At 45.1% G+C, this 15,373-nt stretch overlaps 1 protein-coding gene across 1 annotated transcript in view; it reads right to left on the minus strand.

Moving 5' to 3' along the window:
- The window catches only part of PTPRQ (protein tyrosine phosphatase receptor type Q), a 121,323-nt gene that overhangs the window by 39,582 nt on the left and 66,368 nt on the right, over positions 1-15,373 (minus strand). The window contains exons 27-31 of the mRNA XM_064142862.1: positions 8,683-8,804; positions 4,047-4,233; positions 2,426-2,670; positions 1,319-1,385; positions 114-272 (exon numbers count right to left, since the gene is read on the minus strand). Of these exons, the coding sequence (XP_063998932.1) occupies positions 114-272; positions 1,319-1,385; positions 2,426-2,670; positions 4,047-4,233; positions 8,683-8,804 (780 nt within the window). The remainder of the gene's footprint in view (positions 1-113; positions 273-1,318; positions 1,386-2,425; positions 2,671-4,046; positions 4,234-8,682; positions 8,805-15,373) is intronic.

Genomic DNA, 15,373 nt, shown 5'->3' on the forward strand with positions numbered 1-15,373 from the left:
GGGGCTGAGATCCAAGACGAGAAATGAAAGACAGAAGGAAAACACAGAACTAAAAAGTGAAGAACTTTAAAAAGCAGACAAAGCATTTTTCAAGAGAACTTGTAAAAGTCTACCTCCAGCTTCCACAACAAGAACTTGTATCTTCTTGATAGGGCCATGATCATCACTGTAATAACATACTGGCATTCTGATTGTAATTGTGGTAGCTGTGACGAGCAGTGCCCCACTGGGATCATATACTGGTGCTGGTTTCTTTTTGGGCCGTGGTGGTTCTGGTTTTGAACAAACATATACCACAGAGCTTTGTTTCAAAACGTTTGCACTACAAGTACTTTGTTCAGGCACATAGCTGTGTGATGCAAGACACATCTCTGGCATATTTTCAGTGACAACTTAATGTTCTACTCAGTGCCTTAAGCCTTTAAAAGCTGTATCCTGTTAAATGCCTCAGCATATGAGCTTTCAGTTAAAAGAGAGAAATCCACTGGATCTTAGTTTTTCAATTCATTTCAACCAATGATTCTATTTATTTCACAGCTGTGATCACAGAGTCATAGAATGGCTTAGGTTGGAAGAGACCTTAGAGCTCATCTACTCCAACCTCCCCACCAGGGGCAGGGACACCTCTCAACTAGACTCAGCTGCTCAAGGCCTCGTCCAACCTGGCCTTGAAAATATCATTAGGGTGGAACCTCCCCAGGATGGGGTCCCATCACCCTTGTGCTGAAGAACTTCTTCCTGAGATCCAGTCTAAAGCTACTCTCCTTCAGCTTCAAACCATTCCCCCTTGTCTACTGCTAGACATCCTTAGGAAAAGTCCCTCTGCAGCCTTCCTGTAGGATCTCTTCAGGTATCAAAAGGCAGCTAGAAGCTTGCCCCTGAATCTTCTCTTCTCTAGGCTGAACAACTCCAGCTCCATCAGCCTATCCTTATATCAGAAGTGTTGCATCCCTCAGATCATCCTTGTGGCCCTCCTCTGGGTTCACTCCACCACTGACACTCCATATTTTTTTATATCTCTGGGACATTCTTCTGAGCTCATCATTGATGGCAACTAAAATACTGAAGTCAATACGATTACTGCCCTGAGTCTGTGCATGGCATGCAGTTGTTCACATAGCAATAGCAAATAATCACCAGCACACAGCAAAACTGAGCACTGCAACTGAAGACTGTCACATCTGTGTCCCTGTTCCTACATTGTGTGGACTCTAAATAACAGGCAAAGGTGCACAGCTGTGTACTCGCAGGTAGAACAGCAATTACTTCAGCATTTACATAGAGAGAACTCAGCTGAAGGGTACATGATGAGACATACCTTTGATATCCATGGTTATTTTCAACTGAATTTTTGGTCCTGCACCTGCACCATTAATTGCATACACCTTAAAAAAACAAACAAAAACTTGTTTTAATTAGCATTTGTAATGGTATCTGCAGTAATAGATTTGAAGCAACAGTGAATGCTGAAACACTCCTTTGCCATTTGTGCTTTTCTACAACTTGCTCCATGTTTCTTTACAATTAGTGACCCTTTAGCACTTAGAGTCAGAGCCATACAGTCAACCAGGTTGGAAGAGACCTCCAAGCTCATCCAGTCCAACCTAGCACCCAGCCCTAGCCAGTCAACCAGACCATGGCACTAAGTGCCTCAGCCAGGCTTGGCTTCAACACCTCCAGGCACAGTGACTCCACCACCTCCCTGGGCAGCCCATTCCAATGCCAATCACTCTCTCTGACAACAACTTCCTCCTAACATCCAGCCTAGACCTCCCCTGCCACAGCTTGAGACTGGGTCCCCTTCTTCTGTTGCTGGTTGCCTGGCAGCAGAGCCCAACCCCACCTGGCTACAGCTTCCTTTCAGGTAGTTGTAGACAGCAAGGAGGTCAGCCCTGAGGCTTGCAATGTAGCTCTCCCAAAAGGAGAAAAATAAGCCACTTACCCAGGTGTGCTGCCCTCCTCTCATGTTCCAGACTCTAATTATTTGAGAGGACTCCATGCACATAGAATCATAGAATGTTTTGGGTTGGTAGTGACCTTTAATGGTCATCTAGTCCAACCTCACTGCATGGAGCTGACACCTTCAACTAGCAAGTGTCCCCTGCGGAACTGGACCTTTCATCTGAGCAGAATGAGGAATGCAAGCAGTGGAATTAAGAGACGTGTTGGGTCTTGCATCTGTAATAATGTGTCACAGGCTGTTCTGCTAGCACATGGACCAAAGCACACAGCTAATTACTAGCAAAGAGGCCTGCTCCCACACACCCCACCCTCATCTTCACTGCCCTCACTCCTCAGACTTGTCTCTCTTCACAGCACAGTTAACATTCTCAAGAGGAAAATCTCATGTAGAGCTTTGTGTTCCTTACCCAGACCAATCTCTCACATCATAGTAAAAACAGAAAGGAAAAGCTTGAGTCCTTACACTGACATTATAGGTATTTCCTCCTTTGAGTCCTTCTATCATGGCAGTGACAGACTGCTCCGTTCTGTCAATAACACTGAGGTTGTGGATCTGGATGGCAGCAGGGTCATCTTCGCTGTAAACCATAGCCTGGTACACATGAATGTTCCCATTTGCTTCAGAGGGTGGCACAAATGTCACTTGGAACTTTGTCACTTCATCTGGTATCTTCTGAAAAGTTATGTTGTTAGGTGGGTCCTCAGGCACTGAGAAGACATGTTTCAATCATAGAATCAACCAGGTTGATCCACTGAATCAGTTTACTTCTATTTCTCTCAGAGTAACTTCCCCCAGAGTACATTCTCTTTGGCATGCCAGTGCTAATTCCTTGGCGTTTCCTGCATTTATTAAACCCATCTCAGACACTTAGTGCATATGTGCTCATTTATAAAGGCAATGACAAGTTAAATAGTTAGCAAAATCCTGTTCTCGTGGAGAACATTTAATGCTACAAATACCAAACCTCATGATTAGGATAAGCCTCAGCAGTTTCTGCTCAGAAAGGTTTCTTCTCATTTCTTACTTGGTGAGCCTGAAGGCATCGTTATACCTTGAAACACATCTAGGGTAAACAAATCCTTGCAGGGGCTGACAAGTAAGAAGCAAGTGTTAGTCTTGAGCACCCCTTTCTGAAAGTCCTCTGTCAACAGCAAGCTCCCTCTTGACATACAAACCAGCTTCCTAGAGTCTCTGTTGGGCAGAGCTAACACTTAAGGAAGAACTTTCCACTAGCCAAAGCCCAGACACAAACACAGCAGGCATTTCTTCCAAACACATTTCTTTTGTCAATCACTTGTTCCAGGAGCTTATTCTCAAGACAGCAAAGGTATAAATCACTTTCCCAGCGTCCCTGTCTGAAAGCAAAGGCTGTGCCATTCTTTCCAGGCAGCTACATATTTATTGCTCTACCTGAAAAAGACAAGTATGTGGCATGGCATCTAAAGAGGAAAACCAAGCAGCTGAAGGTAAAAAGAGAGGTGGTGGAGTCACCATCCCTGGAGGTGTTTAAGAAAAGCCTGGCTGAGGCACTTAGTGCCATGGTCTGGTTGACTGTCTAGGGCTGGGTGTTAGGTTGGACTGGCTGAGCTTGGAGGTCTCTTCCAACCTGGTTGATTCTATGATTCTATGATTCTCTCAGGCAAGGATTTAGATGCAGTTGTCATATCTTTCAGTTTCTTTCACACCAGCCAAAAGATGCTCACTCAGGCTTCCCCGAAGTAAGTCTGCACAAACTGGTCCTAACTCAGGCACATGTTAAACTAGACAGGAAGGGTGAGATGAGGAAAATAACTGTTCCTTTCCAAGGCTGCTGCATCTCCTAATGTATCAAAGAAAGGCCTATGAAGAAAGACAATTAAGCAAGTTAAGATCTTTGCATTATGAAAATCAACTCCTAGTATTTATTACCACCACTGCTATTTTTGTTGACTGCCACCTTTTCAAACATTAGAGAGGAGAAAAAAAGGATTATGTGAAAAGAAATCTGCATTAGATGTACAACAAACATTCAACACAGGCATTGGTTTCTCAGGTGAAAGGAAAACAGCAGAGTTTAATTCATATAGAGTATGAAAGTACAAACCTGCTTCAAAAGTGGAGACAATTACTGGAGAACTGGCCTTGCCTTCAAGGAGTGCAGCATTGACATCTCCTGTAAAGGCAGTGATCACTACAGAATACCTGGTAAATGCCTTCAACTCAGAAACTTGTAAGACTTTGCTCTCATCGTTTGTCTTCAGAAATTGAGCTTTATAATTGTCATTATCGACCTGTAAAAGAACAACAAAACCCCCACTCTGATTACAAGATTGAAATAGCCAAAAGCAGGGCATCACTAATGGAACATCTTTGACTTTTCTCTTTCCACTTTCCTAACCATTTAGATAGAAGCCTTCACAAAGAGTCTCTGGCTACCCAGAGCAGAAAGCTGCACAGATAAGTGCACTCCCACCTCACCCATGTGTTGCTCTTTACCACTGTAGGTAGCATGGGATGAAGGAAATAGGCTGTTGCTTGGTGCTGCCTTCCACCAAGGAAACACAAACTGATTGTTAGATTCTGGGTCAGGAGAGTTGCAGTCACCTGTAACAAGAATCAAACTAGGCAAAGACCCAGAGGATGAGCCACTTTATAGCAGAGAATTGTTTGGAATCCCAAGCCAAAAAGATGATTGGGCAACAATATATAGTCATAGAATCATAGAATCAACCAGGTTGGAAGAGACCTCCAGGATCATCCAGGCCAACCTAGCACCCAGCCCTAGCCAGTCAACCAGACCATGGCACTAAGTGCCTCATCCAGGCTTGGCTTCAACACCTCCAGGGATGGCAACTCCACCACCTCCCTGGGCAGCCCATTCCAATGCCAATCACTCTCTCTGCCAACAACTTCCTCCTAACAGCCAGCCTAAACCTCCCCCACCTCAACTTGAGGCTGTGTCCCCTTGTTCTGTTGCTATTCTAGCTAGGCTCAAACCAGCACAAGGAGAAAAAATCAATGAAGAATTGGGAGCTTTCCTAGTGTTTGATTCAGTATAATGTGCAATATTTTCTTTTACACCTATTCCCCCTACTTCAGTTAATAATGTTCTCAGTATTGTTCCTTCAGTGTGGACTTTGAAGACAGGATTAGGTAGCTGTACAGTAGTTTCCCCACTGGGTGAAATCCATATCAAATGCAGCTGCTAAAACATTAACACAGTTCAAGCATACCTTTTATTTGACAGATATGCATCCATCCCCATGGAGAATTAACCTGAACTAAACTTTCTGATGGACTAAACAGACATTCATTTCCTGGAATAGCCATCAAGAGCTGAAACTCCTTTTCCTATCTATCAGTAATAGGGCAAATGTTTGAACAAGAGCTAAAACACAATCACAACACCACATCATTAAATGTATTTCTACTCTCCTTGAAGCTAAATGTTTCAGTTCCATCTTCCTAACTCACTCTTAGCATTATTTTATTCAGGACTACTTCTAATTACTGTAGACAGCAAAACAAGCTGAAATAGCTCAGAGGAATAATAATGAGGTAGTACTTTTTAGTTATTCTGATATATGGAACTGCAAGGAGCACCCCAACCATTGAAACAACAAAAGCTGGGGAGGGACTTTTTAGGCTATCAGGGAGTGACAGGACTGGGGGGAATGGAGCAAAGCTGAAGGTGGGGAGGTTAAGGCTGGCCACGAGGAGGAAGTTGTTGAGCATGAGAGTGGTGAGAGGCTGGAATGGGTTGCCCAGGGAGGTGGTTGAGGCCCCATGGCTGGAGGTGGTTAAGGCCAGGCTGGCTGAGGCTGTGCCCAGCCTGATTTAGGATAGGGTGTCCCTGGGCATGGCAGAGAGGTTGGAACTGGCTGATCCTTGTGGTCCCTTCCAACCCTGACTGATTCTATGATTCTAAACAGAGCCTTAAGAAATTAACTGATGAATACTAATTGCTACCTTTTAAGAATAAGGAAATTGTGGTCTAGAAATGTGAAGTTATTCTGTTAGGTGAGCCTATTCTTACAAAACTGTAAAGGTACTCAGCTGAGAATTAAAATTACTACACTTATATATAGAGGAAGTGTTTGGAGTTTGGAGTCATCATAAAAAAGATCCCACAGGGACAATAAAACATACACTTAAATTTTCTCTGAAAAGGACTGTGACAGCTTTATGGGCCTTTAAGAAGGAATAGATCTGTCTTCTAAGATCTATGGAACTGACACCTGTAGTTATTGATCATTACACAGACAACATCTGATTACAAGAAGTCCTTAAAAATAAAGCTAGAGAGCTGGAATGCACTGGGAAAAAAAACTACCTGAAAACAAAGCCAAAGCCTTCCAAACTGAACATATAAACCAAGTCATAAAGCCATAGAATCAACCAGGTTGGAAGAGACCTCCAAGATCATCCAGTCCAACCTAGCACCCAGCCCCACCAGGTCAACCAGACCATGGCACTAAGTGCCTCATTCAGGCTTTGCTTCAACACCTCCAGGGATGGTGACTCCCCCACCTCCCTGGGCAGCCCATTCCAATGCCAATCACTCTCTCTGACAACAACTTCCTCCTAACACCCAGCCTAGACTTGCCCTGGCACATCTGCAGACTGTGTCCCCTTGTTCTGTTGCTGGTTGCCTGGCAGCAGAGCCCAACCCCACCTGGCTACAGCCTCCAGGTAGTTGTAGCCAGCAATGAGGTCTGCCCTGAGCCTCCTCTGCTGCAGGCTGCACACTCCCAGCTCCCTCAGCCTCTCCTCACAGGGCTGTGCTCCAGGCCCCTCTCCAGCTTTGTCACCCTTCTCTGGACATCTTCCAGCACCTCAACATCTCTCTTGAATTGAGGAGCCCAGAACTGGACACAGCACTCAAGGTGTGGCCTGAGCAGTGGCACTTTGTTTATAATTTAGGAGTTAACAGAGGTGGTGGAGTTGCTGTCCCTGGAGTTGTTGAAGCAAATCCTGCCTGAGGCACTTAGTGCCATGGTCTAGTTGATTGGCCAGGGCTGGGTGCTAGGTTGGATTGGATGAGCTTGAAGGTCTCTTCCAACCTGGTAGATTCTATGCTTCTATACTGCTATGGGGGTTGAACAGATTGTACAGTGATGCCAGAGGGAGGGAAAACAGCAGGGCTACACCTCACTCTCTCATAATTATACTGAAAAGTTTACAAATATTTGGTACTTTTACCTTTTTTAGCAATTTGATTGTACAAACCCCTTAGCATTAATATTCCAGTGTGTATGTAATGCTTAGGTCTGATTCAGAAACACTGAACACTTACACTGACTGCTTTGCTCTCAGAGAAATGAAGGAACTTTTCTACTTAACACACTTAGAGTGTTTGGAGTAGTCTTTAATTTTATCTAACAGGATTCCAGACTTTTTAAGCAAGGTTTTTTCCCTGGATAAAGTCTGGTATCTGCTTCCCATTTTCACTGAAACCCCTGCCTGTGGAACTTCTGGAAGAACAGGGAACCTACATCCTACTTCAAACTTCTCATGTCTTGAACTTAGAGGTTTCAAATCTTACCACAGTGCAGGAAATGCAGGAGGTTTATTAATGGTTGTTTTAGGGAACACTGTAAGGGTAGCAGAAGATGAAAAAAAGAGAAAGGTCACTTAAGGTTTTCATATCATCTCAGCTTTTTTTACTTAAAAAGATCAAGGAGAAATGTGTTAAGGCAATGCTACCAAAATGCAGCTGATCTGATGGACAGATCAGGTAAGGAGAGGTGGGAAGTCTAGTGTGACTTTCAAGTTTGCCACCTAATGCACTCCAATTTTGTACAAGCCACTTCCTTTTGCCAGGTTTTGTCTCTGGTTTGTAAAATCACAGCAATTAATTCTTCCTTCCTGTGCTAGTTTGAGCCTAGCTGGGATATTTTAGTGAGAGGGATTAGATGCTAGGCTGTGAAAAGGAAACAGTGGTGATGGCTGCTGCACTCATGGGCTTGCTGAGATGGATAAGAACAAGAACATAAACACAGATAAGAGAGTTGCTCTTTGGCTCTGGCTGCATGCACTTCTCTCCCTAACTTGCTGCCTGACTAATCCATCTGCTTCCTAACCCCTCTGGCCAACCATCCAAACTCATCTTGAACGTAAGGCAAAGTCTGGGGTAAGGCAGAGGGGTGGAAAAGAGGTTGAAGGGTGGTTGGGAGCCCCTCCTGGGGACTCAGGTTTCTGGGAGGGCTGTGGTGCTCCTGTATTCCTTTTTAACTTGTCTATCTCTGTCTATAGCTGTAAATATTGTAACTACCTGCTTGTATCTTGTGCTAAGCTGTAAATTATAAAGCTTCATTCTTCAATTTCCAGCTTGGCTGAGTCCAGTCTGGGTGATTTTACAAGTGTGTGGGGGCAGCTAACACCCAAACCATCACACTTCCTTTGAAGAAAAAAACAAGTCACTATTACTTTTACTGGTAAGCAGCTCCTTACTGTTAGTCAGTTACATACCCCAGAGCTGCACTACTGCTTTCCTTTAGCCAGTCATAGCTACTCTTTGTTTCTCCACCTCTTGTTAGCACAGATTAACTCATTTGTCACCCACTAAGAAATGTATAGCTGTAGCATTAATTCCTAAGTGGAGTGTGAGTGAAAACACAATCCTACTGGATCTTGATTGGGTTTCTGTCTGTCCTGTGACATCTATAAGAACACAGAGTGTGGCATTTGCATCGCCAAGCATCTGTCAAACCAGCAGCAATGAAAGAGAGTCTCCTTACTGAGGCAATGTCCACGAGGTAGCATGTCGGGCCAGTAATGATGACAGGTTCACTCCAGCTGATATTTATACTGTGAGGAGATGTAGCCAAAACAATCACATTTTCTGGAGGACCATCTGGAGCTGTAGGGGGGAAAATGAAAGAAAAGAAATGTGACTCATGGGCCAGCAGAGAGGGCTTCTAATTTGAAAAGGAAATCTTTTCCCATATTCACCACTAGGCCTTGCTTTTAAAAGGAGAATAGCTTTTCTCTTTTTCATCTGTGACTCATACAGCATGATGTAGAGCACTACTACAACTTGTCCAGATTATGAACTGCCTAGGACATCATCTAGAGATCTTTAATTGCAAGTTATTTATGAGCTTTTTCACAGGACACAAGCAAAATAAGTATTATGGTATATTATGGTATATGTTCAGGCAGACAGCCAAGCACTGCATTTTCATGTATGTCAGATGAATCACTATCAGCAGTGGTGTGAGCAGCAGGAGTAAGGAGGTGATCATGCCCCTGCACTCAGCACTGGTGAGACCACAGCTCCAGTACTGTGTCCAGTTTTGGTCACCACAGTATAGGAAGGACATTGAGGTGCTGGAGCAGTGCAGAGAAAGGCAATGAGGCTGGGGAGAGGTCTGGAGAACATCACCTATGAGCAGCTGAGGGAGCTGGGGGTGTTTAGTCTGGAAAAGAGGAGGCTGAGAGGGGACCTTATTGCCCTCTACAACTACCTAAAGGAGGTTGTGGTGAGGCTGGAGCTGGTCTCTTCTTTGCAGTTACTAAGGATAGGACAAGAAGAAATGGCCTCAAGTTGCATCAGGGGAGGTTTAGGTTGGCTGTTGGGAGGAAGTTCTTTCCTGAGCAGGTGATCAGGCACTGGCACAGGCTGCCCAGGGAGGTGGTGGAGTCACCACCCCTGGAGGTGTTTAAAAGGAGAGTGGATGTGGTGCTTGAGGCTGTGGTCTGGTGATGGAGGCTGCTGGGATGAAGGTTGGACTGGCTGATCCTGGTGGTCCTTTCCAATCATAGTGATTCATAGTGATGAGCTGTTGTGCTGAGGGGTTTGGTCAGTGTGAAACTAATGATTGGACTCCATGAGCTTGGAGGGCTTTTCCAATCTGAGAGATTCTGTGAGTCTGTAATCATTTAAAGAACAATACTGACATTGTGAAAATAGAAGGTGTTGTGCATGAGAGAGGAAGTTCCCTCCTATACTGGAAAGTACTCTGCATGATAGCAATAAATCCCTGCTACACAGAAAAAAGAATTCTTTCAGGTTTCATTTTGACTTACTCTGAATGTGTTGAGAAACCCTAGAAACCACACCAAAAGTGACAGTGATTGAAAGAGGGCAAGAATATTCACACAGAATCAACCAGATTGGAAGAGATCTTCAAGCTCATCCAGCCCAACCTAGCACCCAGCCCTAGCCAGTCAACCAGACCATGGCACTAAGTGCTTCAGCCAGGCTTTGCTTCAACACCTCCCTGGGCAGCCCATTCCAATGCCAATCACTCTCTCTGACAACAACTTCCTCCTAACATCCAGCCTAGACCTCCCCCGGCACAACTTGAGACTGTGTCCCCTTGTTCTGTTGCTGGTTGCCTGGGAGAAGAGCCCAACCCCACCTGGCTGTATGAAGAAATAGGATTTGTCCCAAAGTTCCCTTTTGTCACAGTGACAAAACCTAATAGTGTCTCATTTGTGAATAAGAAGTGAATGAAATCATAACAACAGTGCAGCACTTCTCAGTGAGTGGCATCACTTTTTCTTCATGACCATGGCACATCTCAGGCAAATACAATTTGGCATAGAAGGGACTACAGAATCTGGCCAGGTGGTGCCATGTTTATGGAGCCTTCTACTCAGAAAGACAGCTGTGCTTTGTGTCAGTGAAGAGCCTGTTACAGAAACAACAGTGGATTTGAACATATGTATGTCCAACATTTGGCTTCACAGCATCTCTTTTCTTTTAACTGACCATAAAAAAAATACAGTCCTGATTAACACCTAGGTGAAATGGCAGACTACTAGGTTGGAGGTGACCTCAGAAGATGCAGACTGCTCTCTCAGACGTATCACAGAACCAGCATCACTTGTGATACATCAATGCATGCTGATTTCACACCACTAGCAAGGAAAGCATAGAATGAACTTTCAATTGTCTGTTCCACTTCAGCTTTGTTACTTCATAGAATGATAGAACCCTCATGCTCAACAACTTCCTCCTCACATCCAGCCTGAACCTCCCCACCTCCAGCTTTGCTCCATTCCCCCTAGTCCTGTCACTCCCTAATAGCCTAAAAAGTCCCTTCCCAGCTTTTTTGTAGCCCTCTTTAGATGCTGAAGGGCCACAAGAAGGTCACCTGGAGCCTCCTCTTCTCCAGCCTGCACAGCCCCAACTCTTTCAGTCTATATTTGATTCCTCTTTAGATCTTTGCAAGAAAACTCTACTTGAGTAAGCTGCATTTAAGACTTTTAATCTACCAGGTAGGGCTGGGTGCTAGGTTGGACTGGATGATCTCGGAGGTCTCTTCCAACCTGCTTGATTCTCTGATTCTATGAAAGTGCATCTCTGCATGAACACCTGGTGTATTTCAATAACAAAGTGCTACAGGTCATTTCAAAAACCACTCCTAAATTCCAGTACCATCCACTTCATTTCCAAAGTAACCTGCACAATTAGAAAGACAAATGGAGCACAAAGTGTTCCTAACAACTCTCATGTCTTAACAAAACCTACCTTTTTAGAAGCTTTCTTTCAGGGGGCAACTGCCACATTCTGATTTAGGTTTGTTTGTGGAATGACTCTAGCCAGGACGAGGCCCTGATATCACTATACCCTTTGGCTTATAAATCACAGCAATTTACTCTGTAGAAATGACCTAGCCTTATTCTCTCATTCCCCCATAATCCAATCACTTCCTCTCATAAGCACTTTTCTCCTGCTTTTCACAATAATGCATTTTCTGTAACTAATAACCATCATTTCCTGATTATCATGCTTCTATCCTTGCCCAGGAATGTGGGTCTTATGGAGGTCAGGGTCATCTTTCCCATCCATCTGTGTCCTGATGCTAAGGCAGCAGTTAAGTGTGTTAGCTGGGAGAGGAGTCTGGAGAGCCCATCATTTAACATAAGCCTCAAAAATAAGCCTGAATACCCCCAAGTTCATGCTTGCCAGTTTGCTTCAGACCAGATCTTGGTTTGTTTTCCCTTTTTCCCCCACAGGAAAAATAACTGTAAGGTTCATTCATTTCATTTTGTAATTACTTAGGTTGCTTTTACTTGTGTTTAGCTTACTTTCACCTGCCTTTCAACATCGTGACCTTATTTTAGGCCATATTTCCAGTGATAAGCTCTGAGAGAATGAAAGGAGCAAAGGAAAACAAGTTCTCACTGGCAAAACCTGCCAGGAAAACAAAAGGCACACAACATGTGAAATGTCACTGTTTTTCACCACACAGAAACATTCCCTTAAGCATAGCAAGGCACAGGACATCAGCAGCAATTGGGAAAGAAGGTGCTGCAAAGAGAAGCATAACCTGTGTCCCATACACCTATCTCCTAGCCTTTGTGGGGCATTTGAACACCCAGGATTTTCCTCTGTGTGTAGGTACTGGCATCAGGAGACATGGCAGGTTACCAAAAAGCATTGCATTGCATGCAAGATCCAAACAGTCCCATCCAGCCTGGCCTTAAACACCTCCCTGGGCAACCCATTCCAGCCTCTCACCACTCTCATGCTCAACAACTTCCTCCTCACATCCAGCCTGAACCTACCCATCTCCAGCTTTGCTCCATTCCCCCCAGTCTTGTTGCTGCCTGAAAGCCTCCAAAGTCTCTCCCCAGCTTTTCTGTAGGGCTCTTTTGGATCCTGGAAGGCCACAAGAAGGTCACCTGGGAGCCTCCTCTGCTCCAGATTCAACAGCCCCAACTCTTTCAGTCTGTGCTCACAGCAGAGCTGCTGCAGCCCTCTGAGCATCCTCCTGGCCCTTCTCTGCACACACTCCAGCATCTCCACATCCCTCTTGTCCCAAGCGCTCCAGAACTGGATGCAGTACTCCAGGTGGGGTCTCAGCAGAGCAGAGTTGAGGAGGAGAATCACCTCCCTGGCCCTGCTGGCCACACTTCTGCTGATGCAGCCCAGGATCTGGTTGCCCCTCTGAGCTGCAAGTGCACACTGCATGCAAGATCCAAACTGTGCACGATCCAAACTGCACAAGATCTAAAATGAGGTCTGTGATCTCCCTGCCATTCAGTTTCCATCTAAAACTGCCCCTCCAAAATGACTTTTCTCTTAGAAAGCACAAGCTTGGCCAATCATTCTTCTACAAAATGTAAAAGACAAATTGGAAGTAAGTGCAGGAATGAAGGAATGAAGTTTCCATAGCTGTGGGGAAAGAGCTCTTTCCCTTACTGAGGCACAGCACCACGATCTTAGAATAGAATCAGGCAGGGTTGGAAGGGAGCACAAGGATCAGCCAGTTCCAACCTCCCTGCCATGCCCAGGGACACCCTACCCTAGATCAGGCTGCACACAGCCTCAGCCAGCCTGGCCTTAAACACCTCCAGCCATGGGGCCTCAACCACCTCCCTGGGCAACCCATTCCAGCCTCTCACCACTCTCACACTCAAGACAAATTGGAAGTAAGTGTAGGAATGAAGCTTCCATAGCTGTGGGGAAAGAGCTCTTTGCCTTACTGAGGCACAGCACCATGATCTTCTGCACTGGTGACTGTATAAATGTAGGTTATGTTGAAAACATTTAATCTTGCAGAGTAGATTTGGCTCTTGGATATTCCATCAGCTAAGGAGTAATAGTGCCACCAAACCACTTTAAGAGACAACATGACAGTTCCTCTGAGGATAATCTGCAAGGCAGAATGCTGAATAGTTTATCTGTGTGAAGTGAGAACTGAACCTCCTGTAACATTTCCTGTGGAGTAACACTATAATCACTTTCAGTGCAGAACACAGCCACTGTTTTTAGGTAAAACATGCCAATGAGTTAAAAAGTCTTAAACAGAATTCCTGTAGCCTTAAATTCACCTGCATAAGGACCCAGTGAAATAAGCAGCCCTTAGTCACTGCCTATTCAGAAGGATCAGGTATTTTTGCTTTAGCACACCAGTCAAATCCTCAGCACTTGTAAAGAATATTTAGGGTTTCTGGCATGTAAGTTTCACCTCTTTATACTCTGGGAAATGAGTCAAATAGTTCTCAGATTAAAGGCTATCAATTCCTGAATGTGAATGTAGTAACTCTATTTTTTTCTTTAGGCTTGGGAGAAACACAGATTTTTGAGGCACAAGTGTTTCTGAAGCAAAGTCACTTGGTTCTTAGTTCACAAGCAAGGTAACTTGCCCTTTGGTAGAATCTGTCTCTTACAGGGGCCCTTCTTGAAAGTCAGCAGCAGTGGCTACCTTCTGCCCTCAAATCTGCAATTGCAGCTTCTCAGGCTAAGTGCTCAGGGCATTTGACATAGCAGCTAAGCACCATTAAGCCCTAACAGACCATGTATATTGGCTGTGTACCAGCAGGCTAATCCAGAGGATGCTTGGCCCTGTCCATGAGGGAAAGGAGAGGGGAATCAACACCTGTTCTCCGGTGCCCAGAGTGCTGGATCTGTTCTGTGTATCCTGAATCTCTCTGTCCTGTAACAGGCAGTCCCCTTTACAAAAGAGAGGGGAACTAAGCTTATTTTAGTCTGTTTTACACTATTTCTAAAGGCTGATCTTTGGAACATACTAGGGTAGCTAAAGACCTGTCCTTGCTAAGGATCAACCATTGCTCAGGGAGCCTTGGGTGCTGCAGGAGCATGCCAGAACTGCCAGCTGCCTGTCCAGCTGTGACAGGACACCTACCCTTTTATCCCCCTCCTCAGCTGATTGTCATTACCACAGGAAACAGACCAGTACCCAGCCATGACACCAGAATAGTGCCCATGCTTCCTTGACTCCATGGTAGAGTGTTTCATAGGCAGCTCATCTCCTGTTGTGTCACTGATTCAGTCCACAGCAAATTCATCACCACCAACTCCCCTCACCAGAAACACAGGCAAGCAGCCCCAGATACTTGGGCTGGAAGAACTGCTGGAAGGCTTTTTGCTTCCACCCCACCACTGTTAAAGCAGCTACTGCTGAGAACAGGACTGTGCTGGCACAGGTAGGTGTGCTTGGGCTGCTCGTTCAGTCTCATAAGGTTTTTATGTTTTATCAACTGTCTCCTCAGTGGGACTGTTAGGGAACTCCTAAACTGACATCTATCCAGAGAGGAAATAGCAGAGTCACAGAATCTCTTAGATTGGAAAAGACCTCCAAGCTCATCAAGTTCAATCATTAGTTTGACACTGACAAGTCTTTGACCAAACCAAACCCCTCAGCACAACATCTCATCACTGTGAATCACTATGGTTGGAAAGCACCACCAGCATCAGCCAGTCCAACCTTCATCCCAGCAGCCTTCATCACCAGATCATAGCCTCAAGCACCACAGCCACTCTCCTTTTAAACACCTCCAGGGATGGTGACTCCACCACCTCCCTGGGCAGCCTGTGCCAGGCTCTCACCACTCTCATGCTCAACAACTTCCTCCTCACATCCAGGCTGACTCTCCCCACCTCCAGCTTTGCTCTATTCCCCCCAGTCCTGGCACTCCCTGACAGCCTAAAAAGTCCCTCCCCAGCTTTTC

This window comes from Pogoniulus pusillus, chromosome 4, assembly GCF_015220805.1.
Source record: "Pogoniulus pusillus isolate bPogPus1 chromosome 4, bPogPus1.pri, whole genome shotgun sequence".
NCBI lineage: Eukaryota > Metazoa > Chordata > Aves > Piciformes > Lybiidae > Pogoniulus > Pogoniulus pusillus.